Raw genomic sequence first — 21989 nt, 5'->3', positions numbered from 1 at the left:
ATAAGTTGCTGTTAGCTAATTAGAGCTACATTCATTCAGTGCAAACACACATTGGCAGCACTGTTTTCCCTAACCCAGTAAGAATTGGAGCTGTGTGCTACAACAGCAGAGAAAAAAAAACCAAAACAAACAAAACCAGACAAACAAAAGAAAAAAAAACCCACATACTTGCATGAAGTTGTAAGTCCCTTGTATCTGAGTCATCAGATCCTGAAGTTTTTCCTTTCTCAACACTGGATCTTTTGGAAGAGTTGAAGTAGAACAAAATTCTGCAGCTGGCTGATGTACAGGTTTAGGCACCTAATAAGAAGAGAATACATTAAATCTAATAGTGGAAGTGAGACAAAGTATCTTATCTAGTATACTTCCAGAGCAACCTATAAATGCCAGAAAACATGGGCCAAGGAATTCTGTGCTGTCATTGATATTTCCTGAATCAAGTTTTCACTTAATTAAATAACAGCAGCTTACTGTTGCCACAACATTAATTCACCTCATTCAGCTTCATACAGTCAAGTGTACAAGATGACAGTAAGTTGCCTACATTTCGAGCATCATTAGGAAACCCACATATCCAGGTTGAAGGCCAGAATAAGCTTAAAAATCAAAGCTGCATCACTCAAGGTTTAAAACATACTCCCTCTCCCAGTAGAGCCCACACCAATAAGTGCAGATCTTTAGGATGGCATTTGCAGACATTCTGAAGAAAGTGCACCCAAGTGATACATTGCAAGCAGGTTACTCAGGATTAGACCAAGGTGCTTCCACTAACAAGCTGGATGCTCTTAATGCACCAACTCCTGGAGGAAGTATTATGTTAAACTTTTCAAAGTCTAGCATGAAAAGTACACCTGTACTCCCACACAGGAGCCTGATTTTGTGGCTAAATATTTACTTCTGCAGGAATTTAGTACTCTTTGATTGCTTCAGATGGTTCCATAACAGTTCATCACAACTTGTTCTCACTTTACATTAAGAAAAGGGAAGTGTTTTGTCAGAGAATAAGCAAGTTTAAGGTATCAGAAAAATCATGACAGTAACCTCTTTAGACAGCAGAAGCCTTCTTATTTTCAGGGTGAGAATAATAAGTCTGTCTAGATAGCCTAACATGTCTTGAAGTGGTAGGCTTGTTACAAGTATTTTAAACCCATTATTTTTAGTGATTCTCTAAAGCTTTGCTTCTCTTACATTTGTCTATGCAGCTAGAGGGAGACAATTCTGGACATTAAATAGCTGCATTATTTCAATTGGCCCAAATGTTGAGACACACAGGAGCATATGAAAGCCTTTACCTTCCTAGAGATAAAAGTCTACCTTTCCAATAGGAGATAACTACAAATACTATATAGCAGTTGAGTATTTGTAGGAATTCATTAGAAGACTGCCACTATATGGCAGAAGGGTATGTGTCATGACATTCATCACAAATTCAACACAAATTGACAGAGTACTTTGTCCAATTTTAGCACAACAAACCCCAAACTACTCTTTCATGCAGTTATCTGGAACTAATCCCTAGCATTTGCAGAATCTCCAGTAACATGGACATGGAAGAAGCTTGCAAGGTTTAGTGATCTTCACAAAACATAATCCATGTACATGTAGCACATTAACTGTGGAAGACTCCATTTCTAATACTTGTGGTCCACACAATAGCCACTTGTTGAGCTGTGGGAAGTTTTACTTTTTCCTAGAGCTAAGAGAGCATCTTTGTATTACTGTCTTAGACTTCCTGATGCACATCCGTTACGCTATATAGTTTTCATTAATGAAGAGACACTAAAGCTATTAAGAATCTAACTGAAGGACAAAACATACAGTTGAATAAAGTTAAATCTCAGCAACTTATAGATTAAGTTACTAGGAATCAATCTTCCTGTACATCACTTTATTAGCCCTCACAAGCAGACAATCTTAAAACACTTGCTGTCATGGTAAATCCATTATGGGTTTAACTGTTCTACTACTTTTTTCCTCTTCACTGCAGTTTACTAAGACCCAAGTGCACTACTAAGTAGTTTTACAAACTGGTAAGTTTTTCACTGTTAAGTCACCTAACCAAGTCAAGTCTGGCAGTGTCTACAGCCATTAAGATTGTTCACTAGTTAGGTAAATTAGACTTATACATTAAGCACAATTAAAAACAGCCCTAACAGGACAGAAGCAGCAGAAATTGCAGTTTCACTTCTGACTGCAAAGATGATACAGTCTTCTATATGCTTTTACAACTTGTTAAGAGTCTTCACCTCCTACCCTAGCTCATACACTTGTACATTACCCTGGTAGCATTCTTCCAACTAGAAGAACAAGCATACAGGGTTACATGTACAATATTAGGGCTTTAAGCCAGGACTAAAACACTGTGACTCTAGTCTGTAGACATTACCTTCCAGTTCCTGCATATACTAAAATACACCAGCCCAAAGTAGCCATACTGAAGTTACCTCAATTTGCTATTTTGCCACCACTTCGGTGTTCAAAGCTAGAGTAATCAAGCGCAGTACAAGAACATGCACAAAAAAGTATCAGGAAGTTAAAGTATTTCACATTTTATGCCTTTGTAAGAGATACTTTGAGAAAGAGCAGGTACTCAGGTACTTGATATCCTTAAGACAGTTTTAAACAGAGTTTTCTTTCTAGCCTACACTTAGATGCTCCTAGAAGTCAATACAAGATGGTGGCAGATTCTGAGCATAGTAACCTGTCAGTCCAGCTCACATCAAACTTATATCCTGAGATCACTTAACATCAGTGGTTCAAGCAACATTCAAGTCAGTTTTACACAGCACTGAAAAGTTTAGGGTCTAATTTTTCATGGTTTCTGAAATCTAACTTCAACACTTCTTATACATTCAGCAAGAACTGTTTCTGTCTAGACAACTCACTAAAAATGGAGTTGAAATACTTCGAATTTGATTTAGGCAAGTCATTTGCAAATCAATGTAAAGACAGTGACCACTCCAGAATTTTACCAGTCAGAGTGCCAATATAACAAGGACTCCTGTTAAAGCTTGAATTTTTAGAGACTGAAAGTCTACTTCTGCACAACACCAACATACATTTCAAGTATCCCACATGCCAGTCAAGTTTAACTCTGATACCACAATTCTTTCTTAGGTTTGTTAGCTGTGTGGTACCAAGACAGCTGGGATGGCGATACCTGAACTGCAAGTTCAACAGTGAGCACTAGCTTTACCATGTAGATACACAATCATTTGCTTCCTACTTGGAGCAGCATTCACATTAGATACAATTTCAATGGCACTGGATGACAGCACAAGCCAAACTTTTACTTTCACATAGCAAGACACAAACTCAGCTTTAACCAAGTTTAATGGTCAACAGGTTGCACAAACATTTAAATAATGTAACAGCTTAAGAAGCCTGCACATGAGCTCAACTTCTTAAGTATTGCACTTCATGATACATTAAGTTAACTAAGCATATTTCAAGATCTCAAAACCTAGTAGTTTATCAAAAGACCTCATGGCTCTAAGTTATTTCAGGGAGTAAGGAAAGGTTAATTTCAGCTCCAGAGGCCAGCAGCAATGACACAGGCCTATCTACCACATCTAGATCCCTGCACACGGTCATTTATAGATTGTCCTTGGGAGCAAAATTGATCCAGCTATAACACTGCATTGCCTCTTCTTTCTTCATATAAAGGCAAGAGAAATTTCCTTATTCAAATTTCAGCATTATTGTTAATTGTGCTTTGTATGTACCCGACAAGTCAAAGATATATTTTTTAAAAATTGTATATGGAACCTAGCTAGGTTGACAGTACCTAGGTTGCTCTCTATTGAGTCAATATACTTTTGATACTGGATTTGTCAATAACTAAGCAAAAACAGAGCCAGCTGGTGTTTCATGCTGGAAATCAGTTTGATTACTTAAAATATGCTTTGTTCACTTAATCCAGCAATAGAATCCTTGTAATGTGCAGGTGTGCATGTCAGCAAAACTAAACTTCATTTAGTTTAGTTTTGCTGACATACACACCTGCACATTACAAAGATTCTTAGGCAGTTTGCAAGTTTCTTAACTGACTGGAGAAACTCCTTTTTTCTTACTGAATCAAAGTTTTGTTTACCACTTAAAGCCATCCATCTGCCCATCCTATATTAAAAAAAAGCTCATGCAAGCAACTTGCATTTAAGCTTTAAGGTTATCTGACACCAGAAAACCCGAGGCACCTTAAAGTGCTTGAAATTACTCCAATACTTCAGATTATTTCAGTAATACTACGCATAGTTGGGTGCACAACACCTCCTCGTGCTCAGATTTACTCAGTGAGGCCACCAGGTGTTATGCCTGTACCACCAGTGAACAGATTCTACTCAGCTCAAGTGTAAAGATTAATCAAACACTTTAATCCCATTTTGTTACCCAGTGCTGCATGTTACATACTCTCTTAATCTCAGGTTCAACCTTCAGTTTGCGGTCCCGCTTCTAGGCACAAGAACATCCATTTTCCAGTTACGTCAAGTTTACTGACAAGATTTACACTTAATCATTTGCTATGAGTATTATGGAATTAACAGATTTCTGGTTTCTTGTAGAAACAAGACAGTAGTGTTGACAACACTATACAAAAAATTGCTTTTCTTCCTGAAGTCTCACTCTAGCTTGAACACGGCTCTTAATGACAGAAGGTAGAAGACAGTTCAGTTACCTCTTTTGAGTTAAAACTGTTATTACCTGAGCACAGGTGAGAAAGGTAATGTAAGCAGATGCTAGAAGCCTGCTCAGCTGTAAGCGCTGCAGCAACTTTCATTTTACATTTCTAAAATTATAGCTATTGAAAAACACCTCAGAACAGCAGTATGGTTTATGCATTCATCTGGAAATACATACATAAGCCCCTACACAGTTGCTATTCCTTGATCTAGATCTGTCTTGAATCAGCAGCTGTTTTAATCAAAAGCCTAAAAAGAATTACTGAAGTGCTATTTGCATACAGACACACACAAATTGATTCCTGGCTGAGTCACACTTGCTTTGTACTGCCAAGGGTGAATAGAGCCAGTACCTACGGATGAACTAAGCTGTCTTCTGTCTTATGCATAAAGCAGTTATTAAAGGCTCAAATACAGCAATACTGTGTCAATGTAAGAATTAAACCAAACCATCTTGTATTCCAATATAAGCTTTAACTGCCAGAACTGTTTTCCCCAAGAATTTAACAGGACTAAATGAAGGCCTATAAAATGCACCCTGTAAAGGCTCTGCTAACAGGCAGCTTTAGTCCAATACACTAGTGTCAAAACCTTATGACAGGTAATACTACATATGCCAACTCACTTCTTTGGGTTCCATATCAAACTTCTTTGGCCCCATCTGCTCCTTTGGCCCAATACTTGCAGCTCCCCAGGACTTCAGAGGGTTCTGTAACTGCTGTGATGACACTTGCTGCTGCCTGTCAGCTTTTTCCCAAGCCTCTGGAGTCTCCTGCTTCCTTTGTTCTGGCTCCTCCCTAACATGTGCAGCCCAAGCCTTCACAGGCTCCTGCTTCTTTTGCTCTGGCTCTTCCCTAACAGGCATTTCCCATGATTTCACAGGTTCTGGCTTCTTTTGTTCTGGTTGCTCCCTAGTTCGGGTTACCCAAGGTTTTCGAGATTCCTGCTTTTGTTCTGGTTCTTCCTTAACTTTAGTTACCCAAGGTTTTAGGGACTCCTGCTTTTTCTGTTCCTGCTCTTCCCTAGCTTTTACTACCCACAGCTTAGGTGATTCCTGTTTCTTCTGGTCCTGCTCTTCCCTAGCCTTTGCTACCCAAGGTCTGGAGGACTCCTGCTCCTCTTGGACACGTGCTACCCAGACTTTTGGAGCCTCCTGTTTCTTCTGTTCTTCCTCCTCAACACGGGCCTCCCAGGGCTTTCCAGGCTCACACTTCTGTCCCTCTTCTTTGACACGAACTTCCCAAGGCTTTGGAGAATCTGGTCTTTTTGGTTCTTGCTGCCTAACACGAGCTTCCCAAGGCTTTAAGGTCTCTTGTTTCTGCTTCTGCTCTTCAGTATCAACACGCATTTCCCAGGACTTTGGAGGTTCTTGCTTTCTAGCATACCCAGCTTCCCAAGATTTTGGCTCTTCTGGCTTCTTCTTGACAGAGTATTCTGCTTCAGGCAAATAACGCCTGTTGAGAAACTATATAGACCAGAGAAACTTAATGGCTCCCAAGAAAACATTTTGCTACTACAATTCAGGTAAGTTAGGTCACCCAGCTACTGAAAACTTCTGACTAAAAGCAGAGCCCAGACAGTGTATCAGCTGTAGAAACTATAAGGACAGCCATGCCTTTATCCTACAGCACTGCAGACTAGCTTTGTTTGGCAGGCCAGAGAAGCATGAAACACTCCTGAGCAGCACAAGTGACACATACTTGAGCTGAGTAAATCTATTATCCTCAGTGCTAACTGGTGTTCCTAGGCAGTAACAGTATCAGGTTCAATGGTGATTTTTATTAACACAACTCTCATTCTAAGCATCTAACATGCTGTGTTATTAGATTAGCAGACATTCTGCTAAGAACAACAGCACCATCTCCCACACAGTCTTTGACCCAGTAACTAAGTATAACCCTCATCCTTAATGGAGCTTAAACACTAAAAAGTCACTAAATTCTCAACTGCCTGGACAGGCTACATTTGCTCAGTAATTCTGAGTTCAGTGAAGGCATCCTGAAGTTTTCCCTAGTTACCACTTTGTCATGAACAGGAAGTAAATATATGAATAATGTACAAGGCTCACTGGCTGAGACTTTCTGACAAGTCACCAGAATAAGCCTTTAGAGTCAGGTAACAAGCATTACCAGGTTATAAAAACTTGTTCAGGGGTGCACCCTCTAATGGGATAGCTGGGAAATGATACAGCATTTCAAGAACCAGTGTTTCCTGTTACAGAAGTACACCCCTCCCCACATTTTGAAGTTTAATGGGTTTTGTGCTATTCCCAGTTGGAGTTTGAGTACTAAGCTTCAATTTAGCTGTTGAAACATGTCTATACATGTTCAACATGTATAGACAGATGCATTTCAACGACTCGATGGTTGTTGACACAAGTCTACACACCCCTCTGCACACAAGCCTATCTTAAGATCCCTACTTTTCTGACAAATCAGAACAAGATCTGTATCATTTGCAACCCCACCAGTATCAAGCTCAGCTTAGCTTTTAGAGACAGCTTTAGTATGTGTGTATTTTTTCTGCCCTGCAGTACACTAAATATCAGTTTGTTTCCACTCTAAAGGCTGATGCTTTAGTTCATTCAGGTAAGCACCAAATTATTAAAGTACTATACTTCTTCATGTAATCCTGGCCCATTTATCCCAGAATACCCTACAGAAACCATAAATCTGTGTTTAGAAATCGAAATGCAACCAAACCAATGCTTCCTATGTAAAGCAAAACCTAAATTACTGTTCAGATTCCCTTAAGTTTAAAAAACAAGCTGCAGAAACGCTGTTACATTTCTGATAAATCATATACTAAAGGAAAGCAATTAGCAGTGGAATATCTTACCTCCTGTGGCTGTATTTCAGACTTCATAAGCTCCACAATGGATTCTAGAGAAAGGATGTTAATTTGTTTCAACTTAACAAATGCAGAAAGGCAGAACAAGCAGTAGCAAGTCTTTAATTCTACCCAAGTAGTAGTGCCAATTGCTAAAGATCAGCTTGTCATTCAACATGGTATTTTTATACAAGCTTTTATTTTGTTTTAAATTTGTGGAGTTAAGAAATATTTTGTAGTATTTGTAATTTGGTTACTGTAATATGCAGCATTCTCTAAACTAGAGAATTCTCACACCTTGAACATGAAGACTTGCTCAGGTGACAAAAACATCTTATTATGAATTAGATTTTTTTTCCCCCTACAATATTTGTCAGAATACGGCAAAAACCTTGCAGGTTCTATTTTATCTGCTACATTGCAAGTAAGCCACTGCACAGGATTAGATTTAGTCTCAAGCTACACAAAGTCAGTGCTCAGTTCAAGCTTATCACAACACAATGGCACAGAAACTGAACCCTGTAATATTCCACCTGGTTCTTTGACAGGCTCTCCTTTTGACACGTGTCTTGTTCTCTCAGATTTTCTATTTACTTCTTCCATTTCTTTTACTGGCACAGTGGTGCGAGGCGTCGGAATACTTTCAAAGTAACGAGAGTCCAGAAGCTTGGACAGCAGGTCCTTCATGTGTTTATCTGAAGAGTAAAAAGCCACGCAGTTAAGATATTACAATTTGAAATTAAGGAGTATTCAGATCAACACTCTTTACTCCCTCCCTTTACACAAATTGCAACTTTTCCAAGTTCACACATCTTACAGAGTTATTGCAATAAAGTGCCCTAGTAAAGGAAAGTACTTTTTAAACTACTTTATATATTACAGCTGAAATCACTTTTGCAAACCAGGGGGAAGACTGCAACTTGTGTTTAAATGCACACAAGGTGAACACTGGGCTACCTAGTCTCCCATATGCTTAGAAAGGAATTTATTTACCCTTTGTTTATCCTGTAAGCTAGCCAGCACCGATACTAAAAGCACATTGTACGGACTGCAGCAAAGGTAAAGCCAAACAAGCTCACTGTGCAACTGCCCTACAACACCATCTTCCCAGTGATGTTAAGTCTCAGACGAAAAAGTTAAGAACTGCAGAAATGAGCAGGGGGTGGGAAGCAAGAGACTGCTCCAGACTGAACTTAACCCTCTGAAGTTTTGGAAAAGAAAAACTTAACTGTGTACTCCAAGAACCATCTAGTTTTCCCCTTTATGCAAAAAAAGACAGCAACATAGATAGTAAGGCCCCAGAAATCATACTAGAAATTCTTTCAGAGAAGACAGAAAAACAGCAGCCTTAAAAACAGGAAAAATGCTCAGCAAGAGATCACTCCTACCAGCGACAATTACATGAACAAGAATTGTAGCTTGAATTTAATGTGGGTATAGAAAATTGTTTCCCAAGGCTTAACTCAAGCTTAGCTTGTGCAAGATTGATACTAAAGGGGTAGAAATACTGACAAAAAGTCACAGAAGTTTAGGTTATAGCCAAAAAGCTACAAAAGTTCAGAATTCAAAATAACTAGGCTATCAATTTATGTTAACAGACACAAAGTTAAAGTTACCAGCCTCTAACAATAACAAAATAACCAGCCTCTAACAAAGCCAGCTTGGAGTTTGTCTAGAACTCCATGAAAAGAGTTAACACTTAATCTTCAGCTCAACTATCTGCATGTAGAAATTAGATAGGGTACACTCATGTTCTGGTCCAACAGCTTCAATAAAACTGTCAATTATAAATAAAAGATACTGCCATGCAGCCATTACAAGGTTGGAGTAGATGGGACAAGCAAGGTCTGTTTGCAATAAGAAAGACTTTCTTCACATTTCTTTTGTGTGTTTTAAATAGGAACATAAATGTGTTTACAACCATGGTTGTTGAAACTAAGCCACAGATGGAATAAAAACATGTAGAGTCTCACAGATTGCTGTGCTTGAAAAATGAGGACACTTGCAGCAGGTCAAAGTAAGACTGCACTGTACATGGTTAAATAACACAGCAAGTTCTGCTACTGACTATCCTTCCTTAGTGTGGTATCCTGCACTGTAGTCAGACAACAGGTATGAGCCTGGAACTCCTATAAGACAATCTTCAGTGCTGTGGGATCTTCAGCCTGGGGCCAATGAAGCTTTGTAAAACACATCAGTTTACTCAACTAAGAATTTCATGGCTGGGAACAGTGTTCCAATCTTAAGCCATTTGCACATAACTATCCAAAAATGTTCCCACTGCTGGTCTGTAAGGGATTCATGCATCAGCTTTTGAATTACTACCATCATTATTCCACAAGAAGGTGCTAGTACACCGGAGGAAGAGTAAGCTTTTACCTGGAAAAAGAAAGCATGCTGTATTGTTGTTGAGCTGTATTTAAAACAGAACTTGAAGCAACCAGCAGTTTACCCTTGGACAGCCAAGTGAACACATAGCAGTTGGAAGTGCTTAATTTAGTAGCCTTTCATGTATATTCCACTGGTTTCAAATGTTTTAATTAGCATGCACATTTCAGATTTCTAAGTTACTTCTCTAGATGAGACACTCACATGTGGTTCCAACCACAGGTTTCTCACTTCCTTCTAGAAGGTCCCAGAAGTAGAGTGATGATTGCTCCATCTGGTCTTCAACACTAAAACAAATGACAGTTTTACTAGGCAGAATTGTGGCCAAGATCAAGTGCTGCAGTATCCCAGCACCCCTCCTTTGAAGACACTGACTAATGTTTAGCCTTCTCACTGAAGGGAGCCCTAAATCCATTATCCACTACTGATTTATCTCTATCTGTACATTATTTAACCTAGCGAATATAAGTAGTGAATAATTAAGACACATTAAAGAGCCTAGCACTATCCCACAAGACCATAAAACTGACCTTCATTCAATGTCAGGACTCCTAGATAAGGGAACAATTGCTCTTTAACCAGCTGATCACCTTGTTTATTGGATGCACATAGGCAGTCAACAGCTCCTGGCCTCTGCTAGTTACTGAGGGGCTTTGACATAGGTCCATGATCCACCCCACCCCTTCCAGACAATAGATCTGGAAATCTACCATGATGAAATTTAGAATTCCAAAGGAAAGGTTTGTGCTTCTTGTGGAAATGTAACAAAGAGAAAGCTAGAAATAAAGTTTTTTCACCGTGATAAGAGACTCCTATTGTGTGGCTTTTTATAAACAGCTGTTCTTTAGAAGTTACCTTAAGAGCAAAGATTTGGCTGGTTTAGTATATGGCAAGTGATTTTTAGGAAGTCATGTTTGGATATGGAAGTACTCTTATCCACAAAATGTTTCAACCTGCCACCTAATAACTACTTTTCCATATTTAAGTACAATTCTTTCCATACCATCTTAAAAACAGACAGGCTAAGCATAAGTCATTGTAATACCAAATTTGTACTGACATTACACCTGTTGACAGCTTGTTACTTTAAGAAGTATGACATTTATTGTAGAGATATCAAACATTTCTGAACTTTTTAAAACTTCAAAGATTTAAAGATAATAGCAAGAGAGCCTCAGGAGTATGACCTTTCCTTGGAATAAAGCAGCACATCTGGACCACCACATTAATGGAATGTAGTTCTGCATTTACTGCACTTTCAGTCCATGAACAGAGAGACCTCAAGAAAGCAGCACACCACCAGCCTCCCTGATTATGATGGTATTGGACTATCCCTCCTCAGCCCCACAATAAGATGTGAGAGGGCAGCGCTTGCATGAAACTTGCACAATTCCTGCAGCTTTCCTCTAATGCTCAATGAGGTCAACCTGCTACATTCTTAGACTCTCAGACTAAAGCAAGTGTACTGAACAGAATTTTAATGTCCCAAAACATGACAGTGTCAAACAGAAGACATTTACTGTAATGAATGAAGCATACCAATTAGACAAAAATCTTGACCTTACCTCAAGCTTTCATTTCTTTCTGGACATGTCAGTTTTGCAAATCTTATGAGGTAGTCTAGTTCTTTAGAAGGCAAGTATATTGCACCATTCACACCACCTTTGAAATCTTTCTGAACATGCTCTTGAGTGAAGTTTTGCAGCACATACTGGACTTGAAGTATTGTACGCAGTTTCTTCTTCTCAGCTTCAAGCTTCAAGAGACTCTCTCTTCGCTGAGCCTTCCTCTGTGCTTTCAGCAGCTATTTCAGTACATGAATTCAAAAGTTAAATACAACTAAGTAACAGGATTCTAGGCTGAAACACAGTAAGCTCTAGTATCAATCATCTTACATTGATCAAACTACTAATTCTGGTTAGATAACAGAAGCTCCTAACACTCTTCAGATACCCAAGAGTTCAAGCTCCTCCTCTGGAAAAGCTCCCCATTTATTTACTAATTCTCTACAAATCTAGCTTTTAGTCAAACTGGATACCAGTAGCTTCACTTGTAATATGCCTTTATGATATTTAGATTTTTATCAGAACTGCTAGTTGGTTTATTGTAAAAGCTCTCACAACTGAATATAAGGAACTGATACCAACATAAATTCAAGCCTAGCTGACCTTTAACACTTACCACATGAATTTAGCAATGCAGAAGTTTCCAAATTTCTTGAGACAAGAAATTTTGAACACCCCAATTTAAATGATGCAGCAGAACCCTACAGTTACTCTTATTTCTGATGGCAGAGGACTGAAGCACTCATGAAATAAGCAACAAGTCACAGAACATATACATTTGAGAGTTTATCATGTACTAACAGAATTATACAGCAGAAGCTGAGTAACTGAAAGATTTAAAATACCTCATTAAAGGGTATCTTAAGTTTCTTTACAAGATGTGTGGAAATTTCATTTTTCTAGAATGCAGTGTAAAATCTGTGAAGATGTTGTTGCCAGAATGTTCACTAGTGTTGCAGTAATGGGTACTGCCTGTAGAATCCATACAGGCAGAAGTAAAGCCAAAGAAAAAAAAAATGGGTTAGTCTTTAAAAATACCTTAAGTGCAAGGACAAACATGACCCAGATTACTAAAAACAGCTACAGAAAGATACACTTGGTAACAATCCTTAATTTCCAACATTTTATGGGCAGCTACACAGAGAAAAGCAGTAAGAAGCAATCCAAGTTTTTACATTCAGCACAGTAGTTTGTGTTCAACATAAAATGTCCAAGTGAACCCAAAGCAGCAGCACTGCTGGAAAGGCTCTTAAATCTCTGTTCACACAATGCTTTGAGAGATTTACAGCACTACCTGGAATTATTACATACACAAGAAAAGCCTCTCAAGCAAAGGTTTTCCAGTCTCTCTAAACACCAAAACATTTACCATTTTACCAGTTCTTCAGCATTCTGTAAAAGGCAAAGACATAATGCCAGAGCAGTGACTAATCATGTTCAGTGTCCATAAGACCACCATGGAGCAAATCTCTTAAGGATAGTACTTGTTTGAGCTAAGAAACCAGTTTCTTCAAAGATTAAAACATCTGCTTACATAAAAATAGTGTATTTAGTGCTTTAAACCCTGAATAACAACATAAATAAAGCACTAAATCTGCTAGTTGCCACAATTAGAGATGACTACAGCACAGTAAGTGGCAAACTCCACAAGCTTCAGTAAAATTTTACTGAGAGCTGTACTTCCCAGTGATTTAATCACAGCACCTTCCCCTCATTGGAAACATCAAAATATTGTCTGGAAGGGATCTTGGGATTTCATTCAGCCCAGCCTCCAAAACAAAGTTTACACTGAATCAAGACCAGTTTGCTTAGAGCTTGTGCAGTCAGGTCTTGAAGAGATACAAGGACAGATTTTAATACTTCTCTAGGCAGCCTGCTCTAGCGCTCAGTTACGCTCAGTGACAATTTTCCTCTTATCTAGTTGGAGCCTACTGTTTCATGATTACTCTTTTCTACATCTCAGCAAAAACCCTGGCTCTACCCTTTCAGTAATCAATTTAGTAATTGAAGGCCAATATTGCATCTCCTGCCAAGCCTTCACTTCACCAGGCCAAACAAGCTCAGTTCTTCCAGTCTCTCCTCACAGGTCCCATTTTCCAGGCCCCAGACATTTAGAGACCCACCACTGGACACACTGAAGTTTATCTGTAGCCTTTGTGTACCAAGTGACCAAAAAAGAGACACACCTGGTTATCAATACTATATAATCAGTTCTCTAATCTACTGGTCCTCAGTCTAGTCTAACTTTCACTGCTCCACAGGTACACCTAATTTACTCTGCCTGCATGTTCCTTCCTGCATGTCTCTTCCAACAGAGCTGCTCCCCCACTAGTCTGTACTTACCCAGTATACCACAGTCCACCTCCAGCACAAGGTACCAGCAGTACCAGTTAATGGTTTCAAGCTTAACTGAAGTCATCTCAAACATAGCCAAATTCCAATGACTCAGTTTACTTAAGCACAAGTTCTTACAGAAATACACAGTGAATAACTATTGTGGAGGTCAGTGGTACACAAAACTGTCAACATTTACTCTGCTCTATTCACTACTCCAGAAAGCTTAAGCACATCATTCCCCCGAGTCCCAAGATAGAAACTTCCAAGTATTGAAGTATTCTGCATATTGATATGCAAGTGTAGCCATTAGAAGAGTAGCACAAGCTTTGCAGTTACTTTCTTACAATATAGGGAAGAGCATTTTAAACTTACATCTTGGCTAAGTCCTGAAAAAGTCTTCTGAAGCTCCTTAGCAAATTCCAAGTTGTGTACTACTTCATCATATTTCTCTACAGCCTCCTACAAAGGAATAAGTAAAAAATTTTCAGGCTTAAGACTCGGTACAAGGGGACTGAGATGCAACTCGTAAACTATCATTGAGAACTAGTTACTTAGCATACATTTCCCTAAAAATGTAAGTTTTTTGATACTGTATCTGTAAATGGTTTTTTAAGTTTAGTCATTAATATCATTCATTCATGACTTTCTAAGATGCAGCACAAAGCCAGCTCACACCACTACACATGTCCTGCAAGTTTGTCTGTATTAGACTTTCAAGGCAACACCTTTATAACCCTAATGGTATACTTATGCTGAAACAGGAAAGCCTGGATACCAGTTACTTCAATTTTCCTTTTGTTCCCATAGGTCTCAGCAGTCAGAGGTAAACAACTACCTAAAATCAAACACTGATACAAAAGCCTGGAAGGAATACAGGACACTGAGAAGTTCAGCACAGATCTTTTACCCTCATGCTTACCTGAATGCCTTTACAGATAACTTGTAGAAACTTTAGAGAAAAATATGGAATCTAAGTCATACTTTGATGAAAAAAAGTCTTTCAAATCTAGTTTCCACAAATAAAACAATGTTCCTGCCTTCACTGATGGCTTTAACCAATATTTTACTAGCCAGTCTTCAAAAAAAAAAATTAAGTGGATTATTAATATGTCCTTTGATATACCCTATTTTTTATGAGTTCTTCCCCACTAAGGAGTCAGTTTATTTTTATAAGTCTCCTTGAAGGCTGTGAAGACAGCAAAATGCTGTAGAGTTCAGACATACTGCCCATATCCTCATACCATAAGCATGGCTGGGAAATACGTTTAATTTCAGTTGCTCACATGTGCATGTGTTTTATGCTCATGATAGCAGAAGTTTTCTGGAATAGGCTCATGGGTCTACTATAAAGCTCTTTCATAGTAGTGTTAGTATTGAGAAGCATTTCATCAGTGCAATGACAAAAGCTTGATCTACTGTCCCAGTTAGATTTGGGACATCTGCAAATTCCATATGTGTTCCTAAGCAACTGGAAAACAAGCTACATGCTCATCTGTTCAACCAGTTTCATTGATAACTTACCTGTATTCACTTATTTGTAGTATACTAAATATTACTAGGCCTAAATGCTACTCAACACAGTGAGGTGCATGAGTTAAAGCACTCATCTGGCAGTTTAAGCTGCCTTCAGCAAATTAATCAATATAAGAACCAATTAGCAAGTTCACTTCACACTCTGAAGAGTAACTTCCAAGACCCTAATGCCCACACATTGAGGAATACTCACAATTTAACACCAACAACTTATAAGACAGATGGCAGTAATTGTGCTTTAAACAATGCAAGTCCCAAAGTAAAACTCCCTACCTGAAAACATCAAGAACAGTTATCACTGCTCTGGTGGCAAGTTGTAACTCAACCCACAGTAAAGCAACAGTTTTCTTGTGTCACACCTGTTATTAACATTCATTAACAGCATACTGGAGGAACAGTACCAAGGAAAGCCTGCCCAGCTTGCAAATCAGAATATTGCCAGTGAGAGCATTTCACTTGCTGGAAGCCCTTAATTTCTGAAACAGATGTTTCCTGAAGTAAGACTGGTGCACACAGTAGCCCTGGCAGGAAGGCATGCACACACCGTAAGTAATTAGCTTAATACAAACTGCTTACAAAAGTTCATCATCAGATGGGCACTTCCTCTGTGCAAGGAACAATGTGAATATAGGTGACATCAAGTTACATTAGACTTCACTGTATTACAAGCAGTTAGTTTTCTTCAGGCAAGTGTCCAAGCTATTAAGCTCCTTCTGCTCCAGCCCAAATCACCAGGTCCTGGTATTTATATGTACATTGGGAATTTGCATCTGAAAGGTACAAGTGCAGTATTTCCATATCTTAACCACTAAAACAGGGGTCTTGACTAGATTATTAAATACTGAGTTGATACTTCTACAATAGTCATTCCAACAGTTTGACTACCACTGGTCAGTTTACTAGGCAGGACTGAACCTAATCTCCCATTTTAGAAGGCTGGGATATCCAGCTCAGCTGAAAATATTAAAAGCCAGTAACCAAGTTACTTGCCATTTTCCAAATCAGCACTGCTGGATACATTTGCAAAAATGATTTCTACAGAATCCTCCATCTCTATTCCCCTGCATCAATTTCACTTTCACCTAACATCTTTTCACAGTCCAGGGTGTATACCAAACAACTAGCCAAATTCAGAAGTAGCTTTAAAATATGTTCAAGATTAAACAAACTTACACAGAATACTATTCAACAGTCACACTGTTAGTGACAGAAAACAGATCAGAGTTAATACCTATGACAATACAAAAGGCTCATGCCCACCTGATTCCGGATTGAGTTTTGAGAAAAAGTCATCATCCTATATTATTATTTCCCCTCTTATCCCACTTGCATCTGCCTCATTTGGAAATCATTCAGGGTAAAGAAACAGTATTTGTGCTCTCATCCTGCTGCACTGTGATACAGCTAGAAGCCAATGACATTTTTCCAACTGGTTCACAAGAAGGATCAGCATGGGGGGAAAACAAGCTGGGAAGCAGCCACATGGAAAGACACCTGGAAGTCTGGGTTGATGGCAATTTTCATTATGTCAACAGTACACCCTAGCAGCCCAAAGGGCCAACCATGTCCTGGGGCATATCAAGTACAGCATAGCAAGCTGGTAGAGGGAGGTGGTCATTCACTCCCCACTGGTGCAGCCCCACCTCAAGTACTATCTGTAGTTTTGGGCACCTCAATACAAAAAGGACAGTCTATTAGAGGGTGTCCAAAGGAGGGCAACCAACATGGTGAAAGGCCTAGAGGGCAAGACTTACAAGGCACTGCTGAGGTCACAGTGTTCAACTTAGAGAATATTAAGGGGTGATCCAACTGCAGCCTACAACTGCCTTAAAGGTGCCAGTGGAGGGGGAGCTGCTGATCTCCTCTCCTTGGTGACCAGCAATAGGACACAAGGAAATAAAATGAAGCTGCCTCAGAGGAAGTTCATGGTGAACATTAGGAAAAGGTTCTTCACTGAAAGCATGGTTGGTCACCAAAACAGGCTCCCCACAGCACCAAGCCCATAAGTGTTCAAGGAGCACCTGGACAGCACTTACTCATACTACTTAGTGTTAGATAGTCCTGCAAGGAGCTGGACTCATGATCCATATGGGTCCCCTTCCAAGTTGAGATATTCTACAGTTCTATAACTAGAGCAATAAACCCTTTAGATTATGTGACACTGCTACTCAGATACGCTTAAATAATAGCTTTCGCATTACAGAAACTTTGTTTCAGCTCTAGAATCCATTCTAGTCCAAGACAGGAAAAAAAAAAAAAAAAGAGAACTACTGTTTAACATTAGGCAAGCTTGCACCAGCTCCACAAAGTGGATCACATTTGCTTAGCGATCTTGCATCCTGGCATTCCAAACTCTAGCAACCTCGCATACAAGACATTGCTCTAACAGCGTTTGAGAGTGTCAGTGACTCGCAGCTGTCTAATGGCAACACTAGGACAAGAGAGCATTCCAACCTGCATCAATAACCCATAGCTAGATTCTTGTATTAGAGAAGCCTTTAGAAATCATGCAAGTTAGACCAGCATCTTACTTCTACCAATAGGAACTGTTTGCCAGTCATATTTTAACAGCTACTTGTAATCAACAGCGTGGTGCAGCCAACTGGTAACTTCAAGTAACACCTATTTAATGAAGATGTCATGAAGACTAATTAGCTACTCCAAAAGTTTTGATGTTCAGGTTCAAGCACAGCAAAGCCACAAAGATAAGCTGCATATGGACACCCCTCAAGAAAGGTGCAGGGAAAAGGAAGCTGAAAGTCTACAAAGCAAAGATAAATAAGTACCTTCTGTAACCTCCATCTTGTGTGCCGAGGTCAAAGTAGGAGAGACAAAGCTTGTGAGCTCAACATTCAAGTTAATTACCAATAATTCATCCATTTGGTTTTGTGAAAGATACCACTGCAAGCATGCAGGCATTACTTCTGTGAAACACCACCACCTCCTTCAGGAACCTATCCTTCTGATATGGCTGAAGGTTTTGAGGGCATCCATTCCTGCACTTACCAACTGGTCTTGATTCAGAGCTTCTCCCTTCTTCAGGCGATCTTTGTAGTCTTCTAACTTAAGCTGCAGGAAAATACAAAATACATTTTTTAATACACATTTATCTAATGCAGAATACAGCATGCAAGTTACATTTTCTGTATTGCATACTGCAACAGAATAAGCATTTTACTATTTGCTCATTTTCAGGAGAAAGGAACAGAAATTTCTGCTGTGCCTTTGATTCATCAATCTCAGTCTCCAGGACTGTCTACTTCCCCTTCTTATCTCTGATCTTTCATCTCTTATTTGCTATCTGTTTAAGAAATAGTAATGCATTGACCCTAGATCCAAACACATAGTGTCCTTATTTTAAAGTATGCCTTTTTAGCTTTTCCAGTTCCATGCTAGATTCAGTTATCTTATCCCTGAATAACCCTACTTGACTTTCCAGAGCATGCCTTTCAAAATCTGGCTTGAGTTATCTCATCAAGATTTTACAGCACTATTTCCTAAGAAAGTAGACTAACTTTTTCAGGTAAGATTTCTTTCTAATATACTGAAAGTCTAAAAAAGCTGAAGCAAACTATAAAAAATGTTAGGCATTATTCTTTATGCACACAGGGAAAAGAAAAGGGAATTCATGGCCATGAAGTTAAATACCATTTCATTTGTGTAACAGCCCACAGTTTCATTGACACAGTACCTATAGGAGCCTAGGAGTAGGACTACTTTCTACTCATTCTAGTAAGTCACACTTTCATTTGCTGGTGAGGCCTTTTGTAATTCATGTGAAAAAAATCAAAGATACTTGAGAAATTCACAACAATGAGCTTTCTTGGACAGAATCAGAATACCATGCAAAGCTGGCTAATCCCACAGAGAAAACATGCTTATCTGACATTATTCAAAATTACAGGATGATGCATGACATGAGACAGCAGTAATACTGCATCTCCTGCAGGAGGATCAAGTCCCCAGCCACATGGCCAGAAGTCTGATCTATGGTGAGCCACTTCTCACACTAAGACATAGCACACAAAGCTTTTCAGATCTTTAGGGAAGAACAAAATATTCACTGAATGGTTTTACTTGCAAACCTGATCCAGTAATAAAAGAAACAGTACCGTTATTTCTTTTCACCTTGCAGAAAATAGCATTTTTCAAGTTAAAAACCATGCATATAGCCTTCAATCACCTGCCAATTAACTGAAAAGTCTCAGAATGCAAAAGCCTGATTAGTTATAGCCACAGTATTTTAGGGGTATTATTATCTCAGTTCTTAATACTGTGCTACACTCTCCCCCCATATTTATCCAAAGTGAAGGGCAATATATATCTAATATAATTTGACACTTGCATGAATCAGAGGAAACACTGTTCTAATCTTCAATTTACATACATTTCTACATCATATTAGATGTATACAATTACTAGAAAAAATATGAAGATTTTTATAGAACTGCAAGCTGCTTCCAAAACAGGCCCAAGTTAGCTCTGAACTAATTAAGCCTATTAGAAAAGCATTCCCAGTTCTGAACAGCATTCAGTTACTTTTGGTAACTACTGTGCATGCACTGTGAAGCCAGCAGCTGAGAGCACATCTCTAGTTAGGTACATTCCCAGTTCTTAGAAACAAACGTTATGCTCACACAATGTCAAATCCAAGGAGCCCATTTCCAGAACAATAAGGTTAAAAAACACCATTCCTATACAGTGGTTAAAAATGCTAACAAAAACCCAGCAGCAAATCCAAGCTCAGGTCCTGAAGAAGTCAATTTTAAAATCAATGATTGCTTTCTATATACACACACAACCTTATTCCAGCTACTGTAAAACAGGCACCAAGTCTTAAAATTCACAGCTTAAACACATGCCATGCAAAGAAAAACAAGTTACCTTCTTTTTCTCAATGTTCCTGATCTTGTGCTTGAGGCAGATAAGCCCATTATCAATGTAAGTCTCATACGCCTGGGATGGAGAGGCTGCCGAGGTCAGCGCAGACTGCAGGGGGCTGGAGGGAGACTGACTCTCCCCAGACGGGTTCACCTGCTGCTTGGCCGCCTTCATGCTCCTTTCCTCCACCTCCTCTGACCGGCCTGAAGGTGATGGAAAGGGGCTTGGGAAAGCTGCACCACTGAAACGGATGGAGCTGCAAAGAAACTCCTCTTATTCAGCTTTCTCTCACCTCTCCCGCCCCCCCTCCTTTTTAAAATTACATTTTTTTTAACATGTACTCCAAAAACGTAGCCACAAAACAGCCTCGGTAAGAACTTATCACCACCTTTCAGTCTTCTCCCTCTCTTTTCAAAATATCCATAGCAGGAATCTCAAAGCAAGGCAAACTTTGTATTGTTCAAGTCTCCCCACCCATCCAGACACCAGAAATCCTTTACATCGGCAGAATTTGCCAGCACGGGGGATGATTCCAGAAAGCCAATATAGTGTCCATATAAAACCAGGCAGGTTTCCTGCACACATCACCCACCAGGGAAAAAACTGCAAGCAAGCAATTGCAAATCATGCTGCCAGCCTTACATCCAGGCTGCAGCTTGAATGAAGATTTAGAAGTGGCACGCCTTAAGATAAAGCTCCTCTTCCTCTCACCCCCATTAAGTCAGTTTTACCCCCTCACGACCTTTGCAGAAATCCAACCGAAGAATTAAACTAAAAAGACTTCAACTGAAAAAGACAAAACCAAATCACTTTATAAAGCGAGTAGCACGCTCGAATACAACAGCTTTGTTCTCCCTAAAGAACTAGGCTTTGCCTACACCAAAAGATGGGCCCGTGCCACAGCAAAGCACCAGCTTTCATGGGAGGGGCTGGGCTTTAACCTTGAACACAATTTCTGTAAGAGATGCTCCACCACCCTCTTCTCCAACTACTTACTTACACCTGCTCCCGAGAAGCAATGACACCACATTTCTGCCTGCAGGCCGGCCTGCGGCACACCTCTCTACGGGCACCGAGCCGGGGGAAGCCGGCATCGCCCCGGGACGCCCGCTCAGCCTCCGCCGGCGGGCAGGGAGCTGCCGCCGCACCCCGCCGGCCCCGAAGCCCACCGAAGGGAGAGCTCGGGGGCAGCCCTTCCCCACGCCCTTGCCAGGGACAGTGAGGAAGCGCCTCCCGGCAGGAGATGCCAAACTCCGGTCCCGCCGCGGCTCCCCGAGCAAGGGGAAACGGGAACAGAGAGGAGCAGCCGCGGGGTCCCCGCCGCCCGCACCGCCTCACACCCGCCTCCCCGCTCACCTCGCTGCCCGCACACGCTCAGGCCCGCCCTGTCGCCCGCCCCCCGCCTAATATAGCGGCGGCGGAAGGGCGGAGCGGGGCCCGCCGCCGGGGTCACCGCCCGCCTCCCAATCCGCGGCTCTACCTCACCTGCCCGTCTGCCTGCCCGCGCCGGGAGCGGCAGCCGGGGCGGGGCGGCTGCGGGTGGAGGGGCTGGCGGCCAGGCCTCGGCTCGGGGGCGCTGGGCTGGGGTCTGCGGGGTCAAGCTGCTGGCAAGGCCTGCTGCTGGGTCAGCATCTCCGTACGGAAGGGATGCATGGAGCGACACGGCGTGAGGGGAGGTTCACCCAGGTCCCCAGGAAAGCCATGTATCACACCAGCCCCTCAAAACAGTCGGCCAAGGACAGGCTGGCTTGTGTCTCCAGGCAGCCCTGAGAAAAGT

General features: G+C 40.5%; 1 protein-coding gene across 7 annotated transcripts in view; it reads right to left on the bottom strand.

Annotated features, from left to right (window-relative positions):
- The window catches only part of CAPRIN2 (caprin family member 2), a 34223-nt gene extending 12641 nt beyond the window's left edge, over window positions 1–21582 (bottom strand). For 5 of the 7 annotated variants that reach the window (XM_031044948.2, XM_031044949.2, XM_031044946.2 and 2 more), the window contains exons 1-9: window positions 20216–20464; window positions 18338–18400; window positions 14171–14257; window positions 11462–11700; window positions 10101–10183; window positions 8042–8203; window positions 7518–7561; window positions 5305–6144; window positions 169–300 (exon numbers count right to left, since the gene is read on the bottom strand). In XM_031044948.2, the coding sequence (XP_030900808.1) occupies window positions 169–300; window positions 5305–6144; window positions 7518–7561; window positions 8042–8203; window positions 10101–10183; window positions 11462–11700; window positions 14171–14257; window positions 18338–18400; window positions 20216–20386 (1821 nt within the window). In that variant the 5' untranslated portion in view covers window positions 20387–20464. Of the gene's footprint in view, window positions 1–168; window positions 301–5304; window positions 6145–7517; window positions 7562–8041; window positions 8204–10100; window positions 10184–11461; window positions 11701–14170; window positions 14258–18337; window positions 18401–20215; window positions 20465–21568 lie in introns of those variants that run through there. The other 2 variants (XM_031044944.2, XM_031044950.2) reach the window with 2 other exon arrangements.
- Between the last annotated feature and the right edge of the window lie 407 nt (window positions 21583–21989).

Source organism: Melopsittacus undulatus, chromosome 5 (genome assembly GCF_012275295.1).
Source record: "Melopsittacus undulatus isolate bMelUnd1 chromosome 5, bMelUnd1.mat.Z, whole genome shotgun sequence".
In the NCBI taxonomy this organism is placed as follows: domain Eukaryota; kingdom Metazoa; phylum Chordata; class Aves; order Psittaciformes; family Psittaculidae; genus Melopsittacus; species Melopsittacus undulatus.
The sequence above is the reverse complement of the archived record's forward strand: the minus strand, read 5'-3'. Positions and strand labels throughout refer to the sequence as shown.